This window comes from Homalodisca vitripennis, chromosome 1 (genome assembly GCF_021130785.1).
Source record: "Homalodisca vitripennis isolate AUS2020 chromosome 1, UT_GWSS_2.1, whole genome shotgun sequence".
Taxonomy (NCBI): Eukaryota; Metazoa; Arthropoda; class Insecta; order Hemiptera; family Cicadellidae; genus Homalodisca; species Homalodisca vitripennis.
The window spans coordinates 189,684,224-189,705,179 of NC_060207.1; the positions used below are offsets into that span (position 1 = coordinate 189,684,224).

At 30.7% G+C, this 20,956-nt stretch overlaps 1 protein-coding gene across 1 annotated transcript in view; it reads left to right on the forward strand.

Moving 5' to 3' along the window:
- LOC124354347 overlaps positions 1-19,979 on the forward strand; it is a 55,624-nt gene extending 35,645 nt beyond the window's left edge. The window contains exons 3-4 of the mRNA XM_046804731.1: positions 15,282-15,490; positions 18,799-19,979. Of these exons, the coding sequence (XP_046660687.1) occupies positions 15,282-15,490; positions 18,799-18,886 (297 nt within the window). The 3' untranslated portion in view covers positions 18,887-19,979. The remainder of the gene's footprint in view (positions 1-15,281; positions 15,491-18,798) is intronic.
- Positions 19,980-20,956: the final 977 nt, after the last annotated feature.

Consider the following 20,956-nt stretch of genomic DNA (forward strand, 5'->3'; position numbering starts at 1 on the left):
CAGAGGTTCAAACAGTCATGTTTCACTCATAATTCTTCCATCGTCACAAACTAACTGTGGAGAAGTATATGTTGTGTTCTTGTTCTCTTCAGATTAATCGCTATAATGGGTTTCAAATACTTAAAATACTTTCTCCTATTTTATTGTATTAATAGTTTAGATATTTATTATAGCTGTTTATTTAATATAGTTGTAATAATAGCAGCAGGTTACTTAAATGTAAAGGAGCAATTTTACGGTACAAATCGTAGAAATTAGTTTACAAATTTGCATATTATAAACCTAAATATTTGTCCCTTAAACATGACTTTCATGTCAGAGAGAGTCAAGATAAGGGACACAATGACAACAACACGAGTGACATGCACGGATATTGTGAGCCCCTACAATATCCTGGCCTCCTCCATAAGCTTGTGCTTTGTCACATATTGTCACCAACATAGTTGAGAAGCTCTAGCGACATTATTACAGCAGGCTAATATGTTTCTTGTGTGTGTAAACATAGTATAACATTATGGGTTTGGTTTACCGATCTAAATTCCTGGGGCGGGGGGTGGTACAGTTATATTTTCTTTATAAAACGGATTATCTTCTAATCAGCAGTTTCCAAACATCAATTCGAACAGGAAAGACTGTGCGATTGTGTCTGGTAAATTGATTACTTTTTTATTATTATTGATACAAACCTGAACTAGCAATATGGCTTACTATTGCGATGGGTAAAAACATAACATATACATAACTGTTGCTTTAAATCGAAATACATTTTGAGACTTCGGATCTTCATGTTTAATTCTATGTAGTCTTAAATGTTGAACATTTTATTCAAAATATTACTCACATTTCTATTGTTACTACTGAGGGAACTATACATTTTTAAACATAATTAACGGAGATTTTATATTTGTTCTTGAATACGGTTATCCTTCGATATATTTGAAGTATTAATATACCTAATTATTGTTTATTATTTGTTACAATCTAGAAATCTTACAGTTGGCATTCGTTATTGTTATTACCTGTGTATCCTTTTGTATTGTAATATATTTTATAGTATTAAAACATTATAAGAAGCAATAATAAGAAAATGGAAATTTCAGCTTCATTGAGACAGTTAAACCGGTCACACGTATATATAATAATATAATATTATATATATTCAATAAAATATAATAATATAAAGTATTCTAGGTAAAAGCTTTTGTTTTTTTTTTATCTCGATTATATTCATAACATCTTTGAGGAAACAACAACAAGCTTTTATGTTAAAAATCCATATAGTAATTTTATTATATTTAAACATAGTAAACTTGTGAGATTATTCACGCGAATCATCATATGAATTCATACCATATTTTCTACAAATCTGTATAGACTTTTTTAGATTCCTTCAGACGAACATGACTCCAGGTTCCAGGAGTCAAGTTTGCTGAAGCGTCAGATTTTAGACGCTGCACTAAGAAAAAGATGATCTGGAGCGTAAACTCATTATTCACTTTGATTAAACCCTTCTCACCATAGCTACGTTATGTGCTCAAAAGTGTTCATTTCTTTTTGAGCTACCTGAAATTGTATAAAACTTTTTTTAGGATACAATTCTATTTTTTACTCAACTAATTGTAAGTTACTTTATGTTTTGCATATTTATGTGAACTTCAAATTTTTATCAGTACATTAAGTTGTACCTTATTTATTTTTTTGGATTTTAAAATGGATTGAAATTATTGGATGCTGTAATTGCTTACATTCTGGATGGCGTATGCTTGTAGAGGTTATAGAAAGAAATATGTTCTTCACTAAAACCATTTTAAATATTGTCTGCATATGACATAGTATTTGCAACTTTTTACTCTGCCTTGTCTCTACATTTTGGAAACAACTTTGTTTTATAAGTACAAATCCGCCTTAATCAGAAGCCAAGACATACACATGCATGAGACACGAGGCAGAGATAACTACCGTACAAGACGAGCAGCATTACCGTGCTTCATGAACACTTCCCCTCGCAGGTAGGTGTTAATGTTCTTAACATTTTACAATGCGGACGAGTTTTTGGAATTCGAATAGGAGACCGCCCAATTGGAATGACCGATTCTACTGTTTATAAAGTGAGTTACACTTGCAAGAAATAAAGGAAGTGTGTTTGTAAAACTGTATTTCTAAATGAGGGTACTTCTCTTTGATGTGGGTTGAATGTGTAAAATTTTAGAATAAAATTAATTGATTTTTCCAATGAAATTATAAAATATTGCCATTTTCCATAAAAATTATTAGATTTGGTTTGACACTTTCTATGATACCGCAATATTTGATAAGGAACTTACCTTTAACTGATGTTATATTTACGGATCGGTTAAGATTTTATTATTTTAACACAATTCAACTGTTATAAAACATAATGTAATAAATATTTCTTTATACCCGTTACACTAGGGAGTGTGTAAATACTACTATTTAACTATATCACTCCAACCTAACTGTGGACAGAGTTACTTGCGGTGACAGGTATTAAAACGTGCAAACAACAAAAACCAACTTTTCTTGTCTCTGTCTCTGTTACAAACAAGACAAACTGTCGGCAAAACTGTACAAATCTATAGTGCAAATATATATTATTAAAGATTTGATTTATTGAACCTTAATTTTTTTATTTAAGACATATCCAAATAAATAAACATTTACCATCAATTTGATGAAAAAAATTACTAACAAATAAATCTTTGTATTGTTGTTGGTATTGAGAATGTATTGTCATGTATTGTTACATGTAATGTTAAATATACATGTAGCCCTAATCTGATTGAATAGTTTGCTAAGCAATAAGTATTCATTTATTATATATAATACTCATATTATATTATTCATATATTAATTTATTCCAGAAATTGTAGCTTGCACAAAATTCACGATTTCTATTCATATTAATATTCTTTACTATTATTATTTATTATTTATTTCTCTTTATTATAGTCAGGCATAATAGGCTACGCAAAAAAACTATTTAAAAAGTTTGTTGTCATATAGTCTATTCTAATACGAATTAGACGGTAGTAGTTAAATAATAAGTGATCTTCCATGTATCTATCAGTTTTTTGTTTTGTTACGCAACACTTGCCATATACAATACACTACTGACTATTTAATCCAACTTACAGTGAATATTGAACTGAGTAGGCAGTGAGACAGCGCTCGCCTAAGTGACATTACAGCTTGCGTGAGTTTGTGTCACGTGACTTATACTGTACACAAGACAGACAGCTGACTGACACTAGAGAGGTTTAAATTAACCTTTCCAAATGTCTCCTGGCGTGAAACGTTCTCATTTTAAATTTTCCACGAGCATTACATAATGTTAGGGATGGTTTGTGTAACCTTTGTCGAATTATACGTACATTTTCTCAAAGAGCAAAATTTCATAAAATTACTAAAATGGCTGATGGATTCAACGATTGAGATTGGATATGATTGTATGATGATAGTTAAAAGTAGTTTTTCAGTTAAGTAGCAGAACCACGGGCAATGAAGTGATATATATACATACAACATTTTTTATTCATTGCCAACGAAAGAAAGTAAAATAAAAGAGAGAAGAAGAACATGAGAGGAAAGGATTACACATCTCTCGCAGCGCTGGTGTTTATTCTATCTCATTGTGCGTCTTTGAAAATCCTTTTAATGATTCCAATAAACAGTTAACCGTAAAATATTTAATATCTGAAACTATCATACTCTGTACCATGTGATCTTGTATGATCACATAAATGTTTTTGGTCTTAGCAAATTTCATTTACTGACATCACTATACTTTATTACTGGCTGGTATTATGGGTGGCCCCTAACTGATATTAAATATGGTAGCTTTTATGTGGCAAGCTTTACTGATGTCTGCTTTGCATTTGATCTTTTTCTGTGGAAAATATGAATCCAGTATATAAATACAATAATCTAGTAACGTTATTACCATATTTCTCTTGCATTACATTACACTGTGTTTTTTTTTTTTTATAATTAAGGTGAAATATGAAGACAGGTGCATATTGTCTAGTGCGTTATATAATCTTTGGCGTTCTTATCTTTATTACTCAGCCGCAATAAGAAAATTGTATTACGTAAGAATAGTGCCCCAGAAGAAAGGTTCACTTATAACTAACAAAAATACACATTTCTACTCTTTCGTATTTTTTATTGATACAATGTACATTTCGGATTCGAAGAATCCATCTTCAGGTACTTTTAAGTTAAGGTAAATAAATAAAGACCAAATTGACATATGTTATAACTGCCTTGGTGGCTAAGCTTTGTATTTAATTTATATACGTGATCAATTTATATCTTTTACAAGTCTATCAAATAATGAATATTTTGTTAAGAAATCTTTATTTATTTAATATACATTAGGATTATATTTGGCACTTTTGTAAATTTCAAAATGTTCTAAAGTTGGCAATAGGTGACTTAAATCTGAGCAACCTTATGGATGACTTTATAGAGGTATTGGGGTGTAAGGGACGACCGATATATCTAGACAACTAGCGCAGTTCAAACTCAAAACTTATAGTTTTAAGTATTGTACAGATGGTTATTGAATATTTATTGCTTGATTTATAAAAATATTTCAAAACATATAATTAGAGAATGGTGTAGATTACAAAAAACGTGATACTCGACGTTTATTATCAAATAACTTTTATTTTTTATTTTGTATATCATGACTTGTATATTTATCTTCAATAAAAATAATCTTATAATCAAGATTATAGGGTTATTTTATATTTTTCTAACTGGAATTCGAGTAATTAGAAATAATATTTACAAAATTGGACATTTGTTGCAAATATGTGTTCATATTTAATTTAATATTAAAATAAACACGTATCAATAGGTCATAGTTATCAAAATTTTGACTTTTTGGGACAATTATCGTTTCCTCAAGATAATATTGCTACAATAATATAACTGTAATAGACTGATATTTGTTTTAGGTAGTTTTTGTGTATACCAAATATGATTAATTCACCAGTCTAAGCACAGCTTTCCGTTTTTTGACATACAATAATTATAAATGTTTAATATCCTATTAGTATCGCCTTGATAAAAGAGGACTTGAAATAATCAAAATCCAACTATTTTGGAATAGCAGTTTTGGTATAAGTTTATTAAATCTTGATTAAAAACAACAGAAAAACATATTAACAGAGAAACGTGTTTTTAAAATATTAAATTTATAGTCTTATTTATATTTCCATAGTGTTTTATTCATATTTTACTATTTTTGTATACATTCAATATAACAACTGTTTAATACTTCTAAAATACTCAACAAACAACTATACACACCATTTTAATATTTTGTAATAACTTTGATGTAGGCTACAGACTTTGGAGTTAGTTATTCAATTTTAATGTGACAAAATAGGGTAGGCTAGCTAATACTAAACTCTGTGAGAAGTTTCCTCCAACGAACTATACTACTGGAACGCGCACTGCCCATAAGCCACATGTTGTGTTTTCCGGTCGCACACAGCTGTGCGTTACTGGTGTATCCATGGATTTGCAGGCGCTTAAAGTGGGCAAGAACTCACTGAGTTCTGTACTCCATACCAATGATGCTGATCTTAGAACACATTAACTTTTTATTGATTTTAAATCTAAGGGTAAATTAAGTAGATCAAGTGATGATGTACGGTATTAAAAATTGTAAAATATTCTTATTTGCTCTAGTTATCTCAAACAAATGCGACCACTTCTAAGTTGACGAATTCACTGAAAGCCACGAGTTATTTTTAATTAAAACTGTGACTAAACTATTATTTTAAATTATATCTCATCACATCCAAAAAACAGAAAACTTTTGACATTATAAGAAATCCAACTTAGAAATAAAGCAAAAATTGGTCAAAATAATTTTATTTTCTAACACGTAGATTAAGTGTGTCATGTTTGTAAATTTTATGTAGTTTACTTTGAAATAAAATACTGTGAATAAAAAGTTGTTTTTTTTTCATCTGGGAAATATTTTAATGCCTGTAATCTTTGTTTCCGACTTTGTAAGAAAAATAAAAGTCAAAATCTCAGTTATTTTAATATTGTACAAAAGTCCGTTTTTTTTTTAACTAAAAATAAAAATCCACGGTGAAAAGCAGCTACTAACATTTGTAATAATAAATAAATTGTAGTATCTAACAATTGTATTAAGTATAGAAGGCGTTTTAAAGTGATGTTAGATCATTACTATAATGCCTGCCATATGGGCGGAGTTAGTTCTTGCCCATTTCCAGCGCCTGCAGACTCGGAACGCAGCCCAGGATTTCGGCTCGGTTTCTCCGGCCCAGAGCGCGTTCCATTATTATAATTCGATGGTTTCCTCTTATATTATGTAAACCTAGTGAGAGGGTTTCACAACAAGAGAAAGCTCTCCAGTGTCAGCTGTCAGTCAGCTGTACAATATAAGTCACGTGACACAGCTACACGATTATAAAGTAATAAACTATCTGTGACAGCGTCAATTAGCAGCTGTCTCTGTCTGTGCATCCACTTAAACTAACTGTTATCTTGAACTGACAAAGCTGAATATCAAGTTGTCTTTAAAACTGTATAGTTGACGTTTATGTAAATCATTAATTCATTATAATTAACAATTATTATTTTGTAAGGATTGTACTAAACATTTTCACCTATCAGCACGAACCACAGATGATTAGAAAACTGAATACTTTCATTAGGCTGGAATTTTTGCATTGAACACTGTTTTTCAACAGCTTAGCGACAATATCCAGGATCGGCATGATTATTATTCTAACAACCATATCCTAATTTTTAGTACTTCCTTAGTAGCCATTGATATTGGGGTATTAATTATTGAGAATGTATATGTATTTCTTACCGTTTAAATAATATTATTTCTTCCTAGATTACTGAAAATTAATAATATTGATAGTTTAAAATAATTATTTATCTTGATTATTAATTCAGGAAAATTTAAGGATTTATCAATGGAAGGAACTCATGGTTGAGGTTGACTGGCAGAATTGTCGTTACATATTCTGAAAAAACTTAATTTGGAAGTGCCGTATATAAATTCATTGAGACTTCCTAATGCAATTATTCTTTATACTCAGATAAAGGAACCTTTAATTTTAGTTTTATTACAACCAACTACAATAAGAAGTTTATAAAGATGTAAAACTAAAATTACAAAATATATTGGTTTGTTACATTTCACTTTTTGTTTGTACTTGTGTGACAATAAACAATTTTCATTAAAAAATTTGATTTTTTACATTGACAAATTAAAAATTCTTCATTTCCTAGTTTAATATCACATGTAATTTAAAAAAATTTCCATTGGTTTTCCAAAAACTGATCTGTTTATTAACTTGTTCAAAATCAATTGTAGCTAGAATTCTTATATTTGTACTAAAATCTACACATTCTTTCATAGATGTAGTTAGATAAAAGGTAATAACTCTAATAAAATGTTTCAAACTTCCTTGTATTAACAAGGAAGTTTGAAACATTTTCAAAATTATTTGAACGCTTTAAATTTCTTGAATGAATGACTTATTCAGTTTCATTAAGGTAGTTGTACATTATTTATCTGAATTTGTCTGTTTTTTTTATTTTTTATTATATATATGGAGCAATAGGTAGACCTTCACGCAATGCTTTTACATTTTTTTGGATGTTTTTAACTTCAAGGATATATCACATAATTCATCAACAGTAAGTTTTAATATAATTTCTTTCGATTCTTCATCAGTGTAAGTTTTGGACTCATCCAAATTATATCATAACGTAAATTTAGTGAAAGGTCCCAGCCATAAAGATCAATACATAATAAGAAATGTTCTGGTTCTTATAATCAAAATATATTAAATATTATTATTTGCTTTAACATACGAGTATCTTTAAATACATTGAGAATTTCTACCTATAATCCTTTTTTAATCATTGAATACATGCTGTAATTATGAATCAATCGTAATTTAATTTATGTTATTTTTACAATGTATCCCAAGAAAACATTTGATGTAAAGTTTTCAATTGTACCTCCAAGGATTTCAAGTATATAACATCTTGAATACGGTACAAGTCTAAATAGTTTTCTTGATTATTAACTTTTAATTTGATCCATACACTCAATTAATGTTGATGCTATTTTTCAGAAATTTTCTAATCTGTTAAAATTGAATAGAAATCTTGAACTTTTATTTCTTCAGTATAATCAAGTATTTCAATACTATCAATAAATTCATAAGGAAATACACGTGAAAGAATTTTATATATTTCTTCTTCATCATATGGTTGTCTTCTTAATATGTAATGTACAAATGTACCTACCATTAATAATAAGTATGTTTAACATTTGTTCAAACTTTTGTTTGAACTTTTAAACTTGTCAAATGTTTTAACCTTTTTTCAACATAAACATATTGCTACCTTTTCTATAGATGAAGCCATAAATTGTATTACCTTTAATAGTTATTTATAATATGTTTTCTATTGAAAATTTTATATTATATTTTATTTATAAATATTTTATATCTCATTAAATTATAAGAAACAGATAAGCAAGATTTGCTTTTTGGAAAAGTTCTATTTCTTTCTTTTTTAAATAATAATCCATGACATGTAAGAATCATACTGTATACCAGTGTTATTTTAGGAGATCACCATATTCGGCAGAAAGTTTCTTTTAAGTTTTTGCTACATGCTACTGATATTATTTTTCTCCTGTTTTGTCACTTGTATTTCATTTCTTCTCTTCTTAAGTATGTATGATAAGGTAACTTTACTTACTTATTATTTGTTTATCAACGTAATGTATTTAGTTGCATTTTAACTTATAAAGGAAAATATCAGCGGTTTACTTAACATACATCGTACTCAAGATAATGCCTTAGAGTTCTGGCCTGACTTTATAGTCTGCGGGACTCTAAGAGCTATATAAACACATCATGTTGAGACATTTTGTCCGGTGAGATGTTTTATGTATCCCTCAGGACCGCTGCTGTAGTAGCTTATCTCTTGTCCTCTGTGTTATATTCTCGCCTTAAACAGGCTGAAATAGACGTAACCTGTTCATACAAAAGTTAGAAGAACATTTTCAACCTGAAGATTTCTCACTTACACCGCAGAGCCAACTGAAACTTAATACAACAGTTCGCCCATAGCTTGAATTATGCTCAGTCTGCTCTTCTTAAGTAATCTCTAATACTTAAACAGTGATTAATAATTAACAGGTTGTTATGTTTCAGGTCTATAACCTGCCAATTTATACGTGCCAATTTAAATGGAAATTTAAAATTAAGCTATATTTGTATTTGTTTACATCAATACATACATACAAATAATTGAAACAAAACGTAAACTGATGAATGCTGCTATAAAAAGTAGCTATTATTTTCTCTAAGAAACAATAAGAATTACTCTTAACCTTACTGGCAACAACTTGAGACAGATTTTTGTCGTAGTTCATAACTCACATTCGTATAGATCCTCCTAGTTCCTGAAAACCTCTGGTTATTTGGCACTTGTGAAATAATCTAGCCCCTGATACTCCAAAGCCTATACCTCCTATTGTTATTACGATCAATGAAGTACTGTTCTATCTAAGCTCTATAACTCTCCAGTATCTAGGACTGATTACGTTTTCACTCACTCTATAATAGCTACTTATCTCTGGAGAAAATGGCCAGAAACCTGGTTCCAATAGATCACATGAAGCCTTCTATTGAGCTCCTGACACAAGGTTTTTATCTTTAATGTGTCTCAACTTCAGATAGCTTACATGCTACGGGAGATCCCTGCATCTGGAAGTTGTCAATCTAGGAATCATGATCCTTTAAAAATACTTTGCCTATGGAAATCCCATGCTTCAAGAAGCTTCCAGATTATAGAAAATGTATGCTTGTTAAAAATGTTTTGAAATCTATGGATGGATATTTCTTGGCAGTGTGAGCTTCCTTTTATCATGAAATTCAGATAATCCGAGTTTCTAATCTTTCTGAATTGCCTACAAGATATCTTCACCGATGGCCCTCCTAGACTATTCGCTGGCTTTTGGTTCAATTAACCAGAAATTACTGCTCGCAACCATGAGTTATTGGGGCTTTGGAGCGAGAGCAATTGAGTGCGTACAATCATACTTAACACACAGAACACAAGTCACGAAATTTAAGGGTCAGATATCAACTGCTCTTAAGAGTGAGCGAGGTGTGCCTCAGGGGAGCTGCTTGGGGCTTATACTTTTCACACATTAGATTTTACACCTTGTGTCTAGAGCTGCACGCCACATTTATACGGTGATGATTGTCAGCTGCACTTGTCCTATAATCCTGAGTTATTTCAGGGTGATCTTGAAAAGATTTTGTCTTGGTCCTCCAAAAATGGCCTTAAATTAAACATAGGGTGTTCTGTGTTACATATAGTACCACAAAACCACATATAAACCTTAGTGAGAGGGTTTAGGCATCACTCTTGGCGGCGAGAACCTGTCAATTTGTGATTAGGTCAAAACTCTCGGATTCGTTTTAGACAGTGACCTCTCTTTTACAGACCACATGTATGTAGACATCCATCGCACCAATGGGAGGCTGAAGGGTTTGTATCAGTTTAGAGGTTTGTTGCCTGAGCCTTTAAAACTCCAGCTCATCCAGTATTTAGTATGATAATATTTCTATTATTTTTACCCTGCCTATGGGAACAGTATCGCGATGCACGACGCTCAGAGAATTCACAAACTTCATAACACAACGCTGAGATAGATTTGTGTTCTCTCAGAGACGGAATGATCATGTGTCACAGTATTAGGATGATGTTAACATGCTTCGCATGGGGGACTTCTTCAAGCTGTTGGCAATCTGCATGACTCACAAAGTCCTCCTATTAAGGAGCCCCAGTAACTGAGTGAGATACTGCGGTATCGGGAAGAGGTGTTGAAATATGTCAGCCACGACCGAAAGCTTCACTTCCATAGCGAGGCTTGAATAAGGCCAAAACAGATTTTTATATTTTGGGACCAATATTGTAAAACGACCACCCTGGTTTCCTGAAGTCTCTTTGCATTAGTTGTTTTAAAAAGAATGTAAAATACACAGTGAGAAGTTAAGATTTGACTTGATTTGTCCTGAAAACCTGTTTGTAACTGAGGAAGGATTATTATAAAGGCATTTTTATTTATTTATTTATTCTACTGCTAAGCTGCTGGCTTCAGCCTCTAAAAACCAGGTTCTTACTCTATAAGAACTTCTTGCGTCTAAAAGTTTCCAGTTTATCGAAACCGCTTTTCTTGAACTTTTTTTTCTTGAATTCCTGTACTGGCTTGAATATTTTTTGAATACCCTTGAATTGGCGCTCTCAAGTTAATAGTTTTTGGCTTCTGGAGGTTTCTTTCTGTGAGATCTCAGTACGGGACAGGAAGTAGTGTCTCTCACTGGTAACATTCCTTGTCTCTGTGTATTCCCGGTCATTATGAAAATCTCCGTACATGAAAAAACGAGGATAATGGGATCTTCCGGTCTCTGGTTGATCTTGGAAATTGTGAGCTTTTGACTATTTGAAACTTTCACTCCAATTTAGATTCTGAAAATAACTAGACATAATTTTCTGTTATAACTTATTTCATTATCCCCCCCCCCCCCACCCCCCCCCCCCCCCACCCCCCCCCCCCCCCACCCCCCCCCCCCCCCACCCCCCCCCCCCCCCACCCCCCCCCCCCCCCACCCCCCAATTTGCCTTTGTATGAGCACTTCTAGTTCAAGTGAATTATATTTCCAACACCGATGTAGAGTTTGCCTTGTTGCCACGATTTAGAGAATCTGTCAAAAGTGTATTTATAGCCATTGTACACCTACATGTACTTTATTATAAAGTGGTCTAACCACTCAACGCTTTAAGTTCAACCAGAAATTTATTTTAAAGACAAATACACATCATAACTTTTTAAATGTGCAGGCACATTTAAAACTTTTATCTTTCGCAATGCTGCCTGGTGGGGAGTTACATCAGTTGGCATAGCATTATAAAACCTTCTCCATGGAAAAATACATACAAATTTTCATAATGATCAGTCAAATAGTTTCTGAATCTATCAATGTCATATGTACAATATACAGGGTGATTCAAAACTAAACAGCAATCTCTCGGGAGCTTATTCTATAGCTAAAAAACAAGTAAAAAAAGTTATAAAAAACCATATAACCATATGCCCCGGAAACACTTCGTTAGCGAGTTTACGCCTAGCGAAAGATTTCGCCCGGATTTCAGAACCCTTGGTGAAATCAGGCCGTATAAAAATGGTAAAAGGTAGTTACAAAGATACAAATACGATTGTTTTTTTATGTTTTTATATCTGACAAATTTATTAAAATTCGTCCCAGAGCTGTATAAATGCAATACTTTCAGAGATATCTTACGTAAAACACAAGAATTTGGTGCAATGAAAATAACACATTTTTGTGTTTAACGTAAGATTACTTCCATAAAATGTTAAAATAAAGGTCATTTTTTTCTTAAACAGATTTGTAGAACATTTAATTCTGAAAAGATTCATGTGAATTACTTATGAAAAAAATTAATAATAGGTATTAAAATTTAGCTTTATTTAAAAATAAAACAGACGCACAAAAATGCATATTCTTATCTGCATAAAATATTAACTAATGTTTAGGTTGTGAGTAACAGCTGATCATTTATTCTAGACTGAACATTAACATAAAATGTATTTACCTTTATAAAAACTGTAATAATCATCTATAATAGTTGCTCAAAGTGTCCTCCGTTGTTAGCAATGCACGTTTTCGCAACGACGAATCCACTCTTTTCTAGCGCGTTTCATAAACGTTTGGAGCATTCTTGATAGTTTCTGCCGCCTCTGATAATTGCGATTACGTAACTCCTCTATGGTGTTAATCCGTTTTTGAATAAACAATTGACTTCATCCAACCCCATAAGAAAAAGTCTGCTGTGGCGTGAGGTCAGGAGAACGTGGTGGCCATTTTACTGGTCCATTTCGGACCAATCCATTGTCTACCGTATGTATCAATTTAAATAGTTTTTTCACATCATTAGAAAAATGTGTGGAGGTGCTCCCGTCGTGCATAAACCATGCATTTATTCTATTTTTGAACAGGAATATCTTCCAAGAGGGTAGGCAGGTTTGTTCTTATAAAAAATTTAAGTACGCTACTCCATTAAGTCGAGATTAGTGGAGGAAAAATGGACCAATCAAATTATCACCCAGAACACCAAGCCATACATTGACTGAAAATGTATGTTGAAAATGCTTCGTCGCAGTTTCATGTGGGTTGTCGTAACGCCCAAGTAATGGGTATTACGAAAATTTTACAATTCCATTTCTAGTAAAACAGGATTCAATCAGTAACGAGAATACGCCGAAGAAAATATCTGATGTCGTAAACAATTTCTTCTTAACCAGCGGCAAGAACATATCTTCCGTTTATTAAGATCTTGCGGTAAATAAGTCTTGAATCACGTGTTATATGGAATGGGTACAACTGTGCTTCATGAAGTGTCCGCCAATACGCTTGACTGGCAAATATTTAACTGACGTGATAATCGTCTGGTGCTTGTGGTTGGTGATAATTCTTACAGCATTTATTATTGCTTGTTCTTTATTATAGTTCCTTGCGCTACGTTGACGACCAGTATCTATTCGCTTCGGTTTAAAGCTAACCAGTTTCTCTAAGTCGTCTCTCCACAGCTTCAAATGTTTTGCGATCAGGTGTTCTTCGATGTGGAAAAAGTATCACGATATTCCTGAACTGCCAGCTAAAACCATTCTTGTTAACTTTGCCGTAAAATCAGTATCATGTCCGTATACTCTTCAAACGAATACATACCATTTACATTATCTGCCATTATTTACTAAGATAATTACATACACTTTTATAAAAATATTTAATAAAATATTTTAAAAATAAATATTTAATAAAAATATTTTAAAAAATAAATATTTAATAAAATATTTTTATACACTTGTATAAAATATTTCCAAATAATCACAGGATCTCACAAAATACAATCTTCACACGCCACAATACCAAAAACCTCCATAAAGGTTATTTCAAATATTACTTCATGAACTTAATTGTTGATCAGCTGATATTGCCAACCTTTGCAAAGAAAATATGACGATTAAAAAGTGTTTGAATAAATGATCAGCTGTTACTCACAACCTAAACATTAGTTAATATTTTATGCAGATATAAGAATATGCATTTTTTGTGCGTCTGTTTTATTTTTAAATAAAGCTAAAATTTCAATACCTATTATTAATTTTTTTCATAAGTAATTCACATGAATCTTTTCAGAATTAAATGTTCTACAAATCTGTTTAAGAAAAAATGACCTTTATTTAACATTTATGGAAGTAATCTTACGTTAAACACAAAAATGTGTTATTTCTTTGCACCAATTCTTGTGTTTTACGTAAGATATCTCTGAAAGTATTGCATTTACAGCTCTGGGACGAATTTTAATAAATTTGTCAGATAAAAAAACATAAAAAACAATCGTATTTGTATCTTTGTAACTACCTTTACCATTTTTATACAGCCTGATTTCACCAAGGGTTCTGAAATCCGGAGGCGAAATCTTTCGCTAGGCGTAACTCGCTAACGAAGCGTTTCCGGGCATATGGTTATATGAACTTTTTTATTTGTTTTTAGCTATAGAATAAGCTCCCGAGAGATTGCCGTTTAGTTTTGAATCACCCTGTAATAAATGGACAGTGTTATTCTCTCCTATCATTTGAATATTTGTAGAGCCAATTATATAATGTTTTATTAAAGTATTTTTAACATAACTTATTAGGGCTATTAGTGATATAGGAAATAGAGCGTGAATTATTATTAAATAGCTAAACCTTATCAAAATTTATGATATTTATATAGTGACAACATGAGTTTCATATAAAGTTTTCTTTATTTATAATGATTCATAGTCCAATTTTGGTTATTGAAATAGGTAATACTAGATTGAGTAATCAGTGAATACCAAATATTTTAATCACATGTGGGAAATTTTTTTAGAAATTTCACATTCTTGTTATAATTTAGTAACAATGAATGTTTCCTATTTATTTTCACAAACAGTTATTAAATTAGTACTCTTTAAAAAATGTAAGTATATAATCACACATATTAGGTTACTAATAAGTAATAGGAGATAAAATAATTTATTGGTAATTAATCTCAAAACATACAAAACTGTAAAAGAACTATGAGGAAAACTGATTGAAGGTTCTTCTCTGCTTTTAGTACGACCCTCGGTTCGGAGACGCGTTCTGGAATAGTTCACGTTCTTCGATGATGCACTACCTGTACTTAATGATGTCATCGTGGGCGATCGTATGTGACGTGTGGTACCTACCACCCATGTACCAAGAGAAGGATGAGACAGCCATTGACTTTGCAAACAGGGTGAAAGCTGTCATTGCTCGACAGGGTGGCCTCGTCGACCTCATGTGGTAAGTATGTGAGATGATGTCATTGTGGACGATTTTGTGTGACGTTATACATAACTAGTGTGTCAATAAAAAAGACTAATGCAATTTTAAACTTTATGAAATAATGCTAACCACTTTTTTTAGTAGTGTGTTTAACAGCACAAAAAGACAGAAGAGAAAGTTTTTTTCTCAAAAATAGTAAATAGTGCTGTCAACAATGCCACATCTGTAGTGCCTTCTTTGTGGTTAAATAAACTCACAATTTTATACTTTATGAATACATAATACAGCGCATAAACACATGTATATTTCTTTGGAAGGTAGTTAAGGAGCATGTTCCTATTGTAAAGCTTGTGGTTGTATTCTAACATTGTTTCAAGGCCACTTATACTTTTATAATTTAGCTGTTCGGCAGTACAGCTCCTGATTACATGAGGCTGCATCAGCCATTTTACAGGTTAACAGTTTGTTGTACTCAATAAAAAATAATATTAACAATTTAGAAAATTGTAAACAGCACATAAACATTGTACATGGAATCAAGGATGTAAGAAAAAATCTGATATTTGAAAGCCATGAATGACGCCATTGTCCATAAAGCCCACTATTGATGATGGATGTTTTGAAACGATAAAATGATTATAAAAATTTGCCAGCAATACCTATAATACTGTCATTCAATATTTTATTACTGAGTTACAGCAATTTTTTTGGGAATTCTGAGTCTCATTCACCTTTCAATTAACATTTTGTTAAATTTTTATTCTGTTTACAAATAACGTTTTGTTTTCTATCAAACAAAAAAAGGGGCAGAGTTGGTTAAAAGTTGAACATGGTTTATGTTATCAAAATTGTACTAATAAGATATATTATAGATAGGCTTTTAATTTTTTTTTCTTTAGACAGGAAGGTTTGCCAAGTTAGGCAATAGGCAATAATAGTTAATTAAATATCTAATATTTTTAATATACATGATCAACATAACTTTTCTATGTCTCAATTAAACAATAACATATATTATTATTAAACTCTGATGTTTACTTCAAATCTTAAAATCTAATGTACATTAAAATCATGTATGTTTACTTTACGACCCATTAATTAACTGGACAACTTTTTGAATCTTATTGTACATTTTAAGATAGTATATTTCATTATCATTATTTAAAGTAAGACATCCCTTACAAACACAAACCCCTAAAGTAATTGTAACAGAACCAATTTCATTGCATATTTCATTAGTTTTAACTTTTTAAAATCATAAAGTATTACAAATGCAGACATTTCCATTGATTAGATGTAATGTAAAGCATTTGTACCGACTGCGACTACTGCAACTAAAATAAACTTTTTGTCCTTGAGAAGCATCAACTTCAATCAAATCTCAATTGGAAATGACGGATGGAAAACTCTTTTATGTTCTCTTTTAAGAGATGTCTTCAAACATTTGAATTCTAATGTCCTGATTTTATCTGCCTATCATAAAATTACATTCACAAAATTAATTGGTATGGTAAAAAGAATCTAAATTATTTATTAACTGTATTCATATTGCAATCTTAAAGAAAAATCTAACACTTATGTTATGTTCAACTTTTAACCAACTCTGCCTCTTTTTTGTTTGATAGAATCCCTGAACCAGCTTCTCATAAAATCAAAGCAAGTCATATAACACCATTTAACAGTAATTAATTACCATATGGTAGATGATATGTCTATTAGTTTTAAAAACACATAACCTATAAGATTTCATTCAATGTACTACTGAAAAAGGATTGCTAAGCCTTTTTAGCAGTTTTGTAACATTTTATTAAAACATTTTTTTTAATTTACTGTTCAGATAAGTATTTTAACTAAAAAAAGCATAAAAACATGCATATAAAAATTTATTATATTAAAAAAACACAAATGGTACTGTACCAAAAACATTTTGAACATTTTTCTAGTTTTGTATCCAAAATTGCATTTGAAAAAATATTTTCTTAAAACAACTGTTACTACTATAAACAACAACTAAAATTGTACACTACCTCCATTTTCACTTTTTCTCATAGGCCTAATCTAAACTCATGAGATTCAAACATGTAGTTTATAACATACACAGGATATCTTTAAGTTCTGAATTAGTGAGACTTCACTTAAAATAAGTTAGCATAAAAATAATTTCCCATGATAAAAACTATAAAATAAATCTTATATTTAAATGTAATTTAATTTTAAAAGTTAAACAAATACAAATATTTATTGACTATTTATTTTTTCAGTTTCACATGAGAAATAGCACTTTGAAAAATTATTCCACTATAAACATAACTGTAAAAGTTATGTTGAGTCTTAGAAAGCAACATTTTCACTTTTTGTGTTGTTTTACACTAAATTTTAACTAAACAGTTAATTAATCATCCAAATTGCATTAAATATTTTTTATTGTAATTTGGTTTATTCAGATTGTTTATATATCAACAAATTTGTAATATGTAAAAAAGTTATCGTGGGCTACCTGATACATTACACTTCCTGATATATTGAGCTACCTGATATGTTAGTTACATATGCTGATATGCATATGTACATCAGCATTTTTCGGTAGTTTTTGCAATGTCCGTATATACAGATGTGGGTGTTTCTCTGTAGTTTTTCAAGCGTCCGTACGTACGGATGTTGGCATTAAAATAGTTAAACACTAAGCATTAAATATATATAAATAGCAAACAGCAAAATCCCTAACACACACATGAACAAAGATACACGATTTAAATAATGCTTAAAAGCTTATTGCTTTTCGATTAAGAATTCATTTACACTGTAAAAACACTAACAATAAATAGCCCTTTACTTTTGTCTTAAAAACCTCTAAAATATTCTCTAATTTTATATCAATGAGCTAATTATTATAAAGACAAATTCCTCCATACTCCATAATATAACTTGCTGGAGAGACCTGGGTTCAAGTCCTGACTGAGCAAGTACTGTTTGTGATTCAATCTTGATTGAAAATTATACATATATGTTCCAAGTCTATCATCTTGGTGATATTCTTTTAATAAATAGCACTTATTATAAAATCAAAACATTTCAAATAAAAAAACATTTCAAAATGTTTTCCATATGCGACATTATGGCCAACTAAAAAGTTAAGGCTATGTCAAGTTAATTTTTAAATTTGAATACTTTTTTTTGTTGAGTAAATATAGGTAAGGTACATTTTATCAACTCAAATAATAGTTGCCACAGAGCAATACCACTAACTATATTATGTTTGATATTCATAAATTTAACAGTTCATCTGAGATAAATATTTGTTTTGTATCTCTATGATTCTTTTCCAGGGACGGCCAACTGAAGAGGATGAAACCAAAGAAAGAATGGAGAGAGAAACAGCAAGAAGAGTACAGTAAAAGATTAAAGGTGGAATAAACCAACAACAGTATGAACTATTGTGATATGTGCCTAATTGTCAATCTATAATCGACCTTATCCTGTAAATATAATAATATGTGTAAAAACCACTGTTAAATTTTGCACAAAGTGTGTGTGACTGTAACTGTAAGTACGTTATGTTTTATTGAGTGGGTATAAGTTATGATTTTTAACTTAAGATTTTTTGTAGTTATTAATTATTTTGGATCCATAAACAGTCAGTTAAAAGACTGTTTCTAACGAACAATTCCAAATAATGTTAAAATGATTTTGTATAGATTTTGTACTTAGGAATACAGACTAGTCCGAATCTCTGTGCTGTTTTCACGTCTGAGAAACATTTTAACAAATACCTCTTTTAGTTTTATACACAACTTTTTGAAATAATTTAATTTTACAACAATGAATAGTATTTTTATTATTAACAAAAAGGAATTTGAGTGTGAGATTTTCAGTTTGGTAATACTTACCGGTGGCTAGTATCGTATTATATTTTACACTAGTCGGAATATTGAACTGAAAATGTCTCCCAGTAAGTTACTTCAGTTGCTCCCTTTTGTGAGTAATAAACAATAAAATAACCAAAGTGTCAATATATATATACAATTATATGTTCATCTATAGAGAGTTATTTGTCATTTTATGTTTCTAATTGTTGTAGTGTTTTGTTATAGTAATTTATCTATATATTATACAAAAACATTGTAGTTTTTTAGAAAGTGTATTCGTTAAAAATTGGTAAGTGATTAAAACATTTCCCTTGATAAGTTTTATTATTAATTCTGTTAAAATTAAATATTAAAGCACTTACATTTGTATAAACACAACCTTAGGTTATGGAAATGAACAAGTTAGCTTTAGTGTTGTGGATGTTGTAATGAACCGGTATTATTGTTTATATATAGTTAATACTTATCAGATGTGTCTTATAAGTTTTAAAACATCACAAAGTATTTTTGTAAGGTTACATTAATATTCACTAATGAAGCATGAATTGCCCGAATGTTATTTTTTTGTTAATCATTGTTGTCTTCTATACAAAAATAAAATAAAATTGTGGTCATGGCCAAAATAGCCATGATGTCCAGAATTGTCAATGTTACTGTAAAGTTCCAACTCCAAGTAAACCAATTTATACAAGACAAGTATGTGTTTGTTGTGCATGTACATGCATGCACATGTGTATGAGTTCAATTATAACAACTATAAATTTAATCTGTCCTGATTTATTTTTTTTTACAACAATAAATTAATTGTAAAATAGTGTGAACTTGTAAAGAATTTTATTTTGTTGTGAATTGTGAATAATTACTGTTAGTAAAATATACAGTAGGGAACATGGGTAGTTCGAATTGAATCTTTAATTCAAAATCGTGGCTTATCATGCACTTTTTTTTCTGGTCCCTTGACATTAGTGTTATGTATAATGTCAAAAATTGGGCAATTAGTTCTTATTTTTCTTGTAAAATTCAAAATCTTTTTAAAGTTAAGTAAAGATGTCTTATTTTACCAGGTGAAGTTAGGGTAAAATAGGGTCTCTCTAACACTTAACTTAGGGACACTTAATGGTTTAAAGGTGACTTCCGAACTACCACCTATGGCCGGACAGGTGGGCTGCTCGCAAGGACAGGATCGCTCAGCGGTCATCCATCCAAGCTGCAGCCACGCACGATGTTGCTTGATCCGGTTATTATGCGATAACCATTGTACCTGCTACACTACGCCATTGGGCAAATCTTTGTTCATTGAGCATTCTGAGCAAGAATTCCTAAAACTAAATAAGGCAATATTAACCCTTTGTATCTATTTTGCAATGTTACCCCATTAAATTTCCAGCCTGATTTTTATATATTTGCAAGCTTTTCAAAAAAATGTTTAATAACATTCTCTTAATTATTGTTTTGTATTTTGTATGTACATTATACAAGTTCATTCACAAGTTCTCGAACTTGAAAATCGTAGGCCACAGTATTTAAAAATCATTAGAAATCAGTTAACGTAAAAAAGAGTTCATAAACACATGCAATACAGCCTTTTATTTTTCAAGATCTTTATCTCAAGTATTTC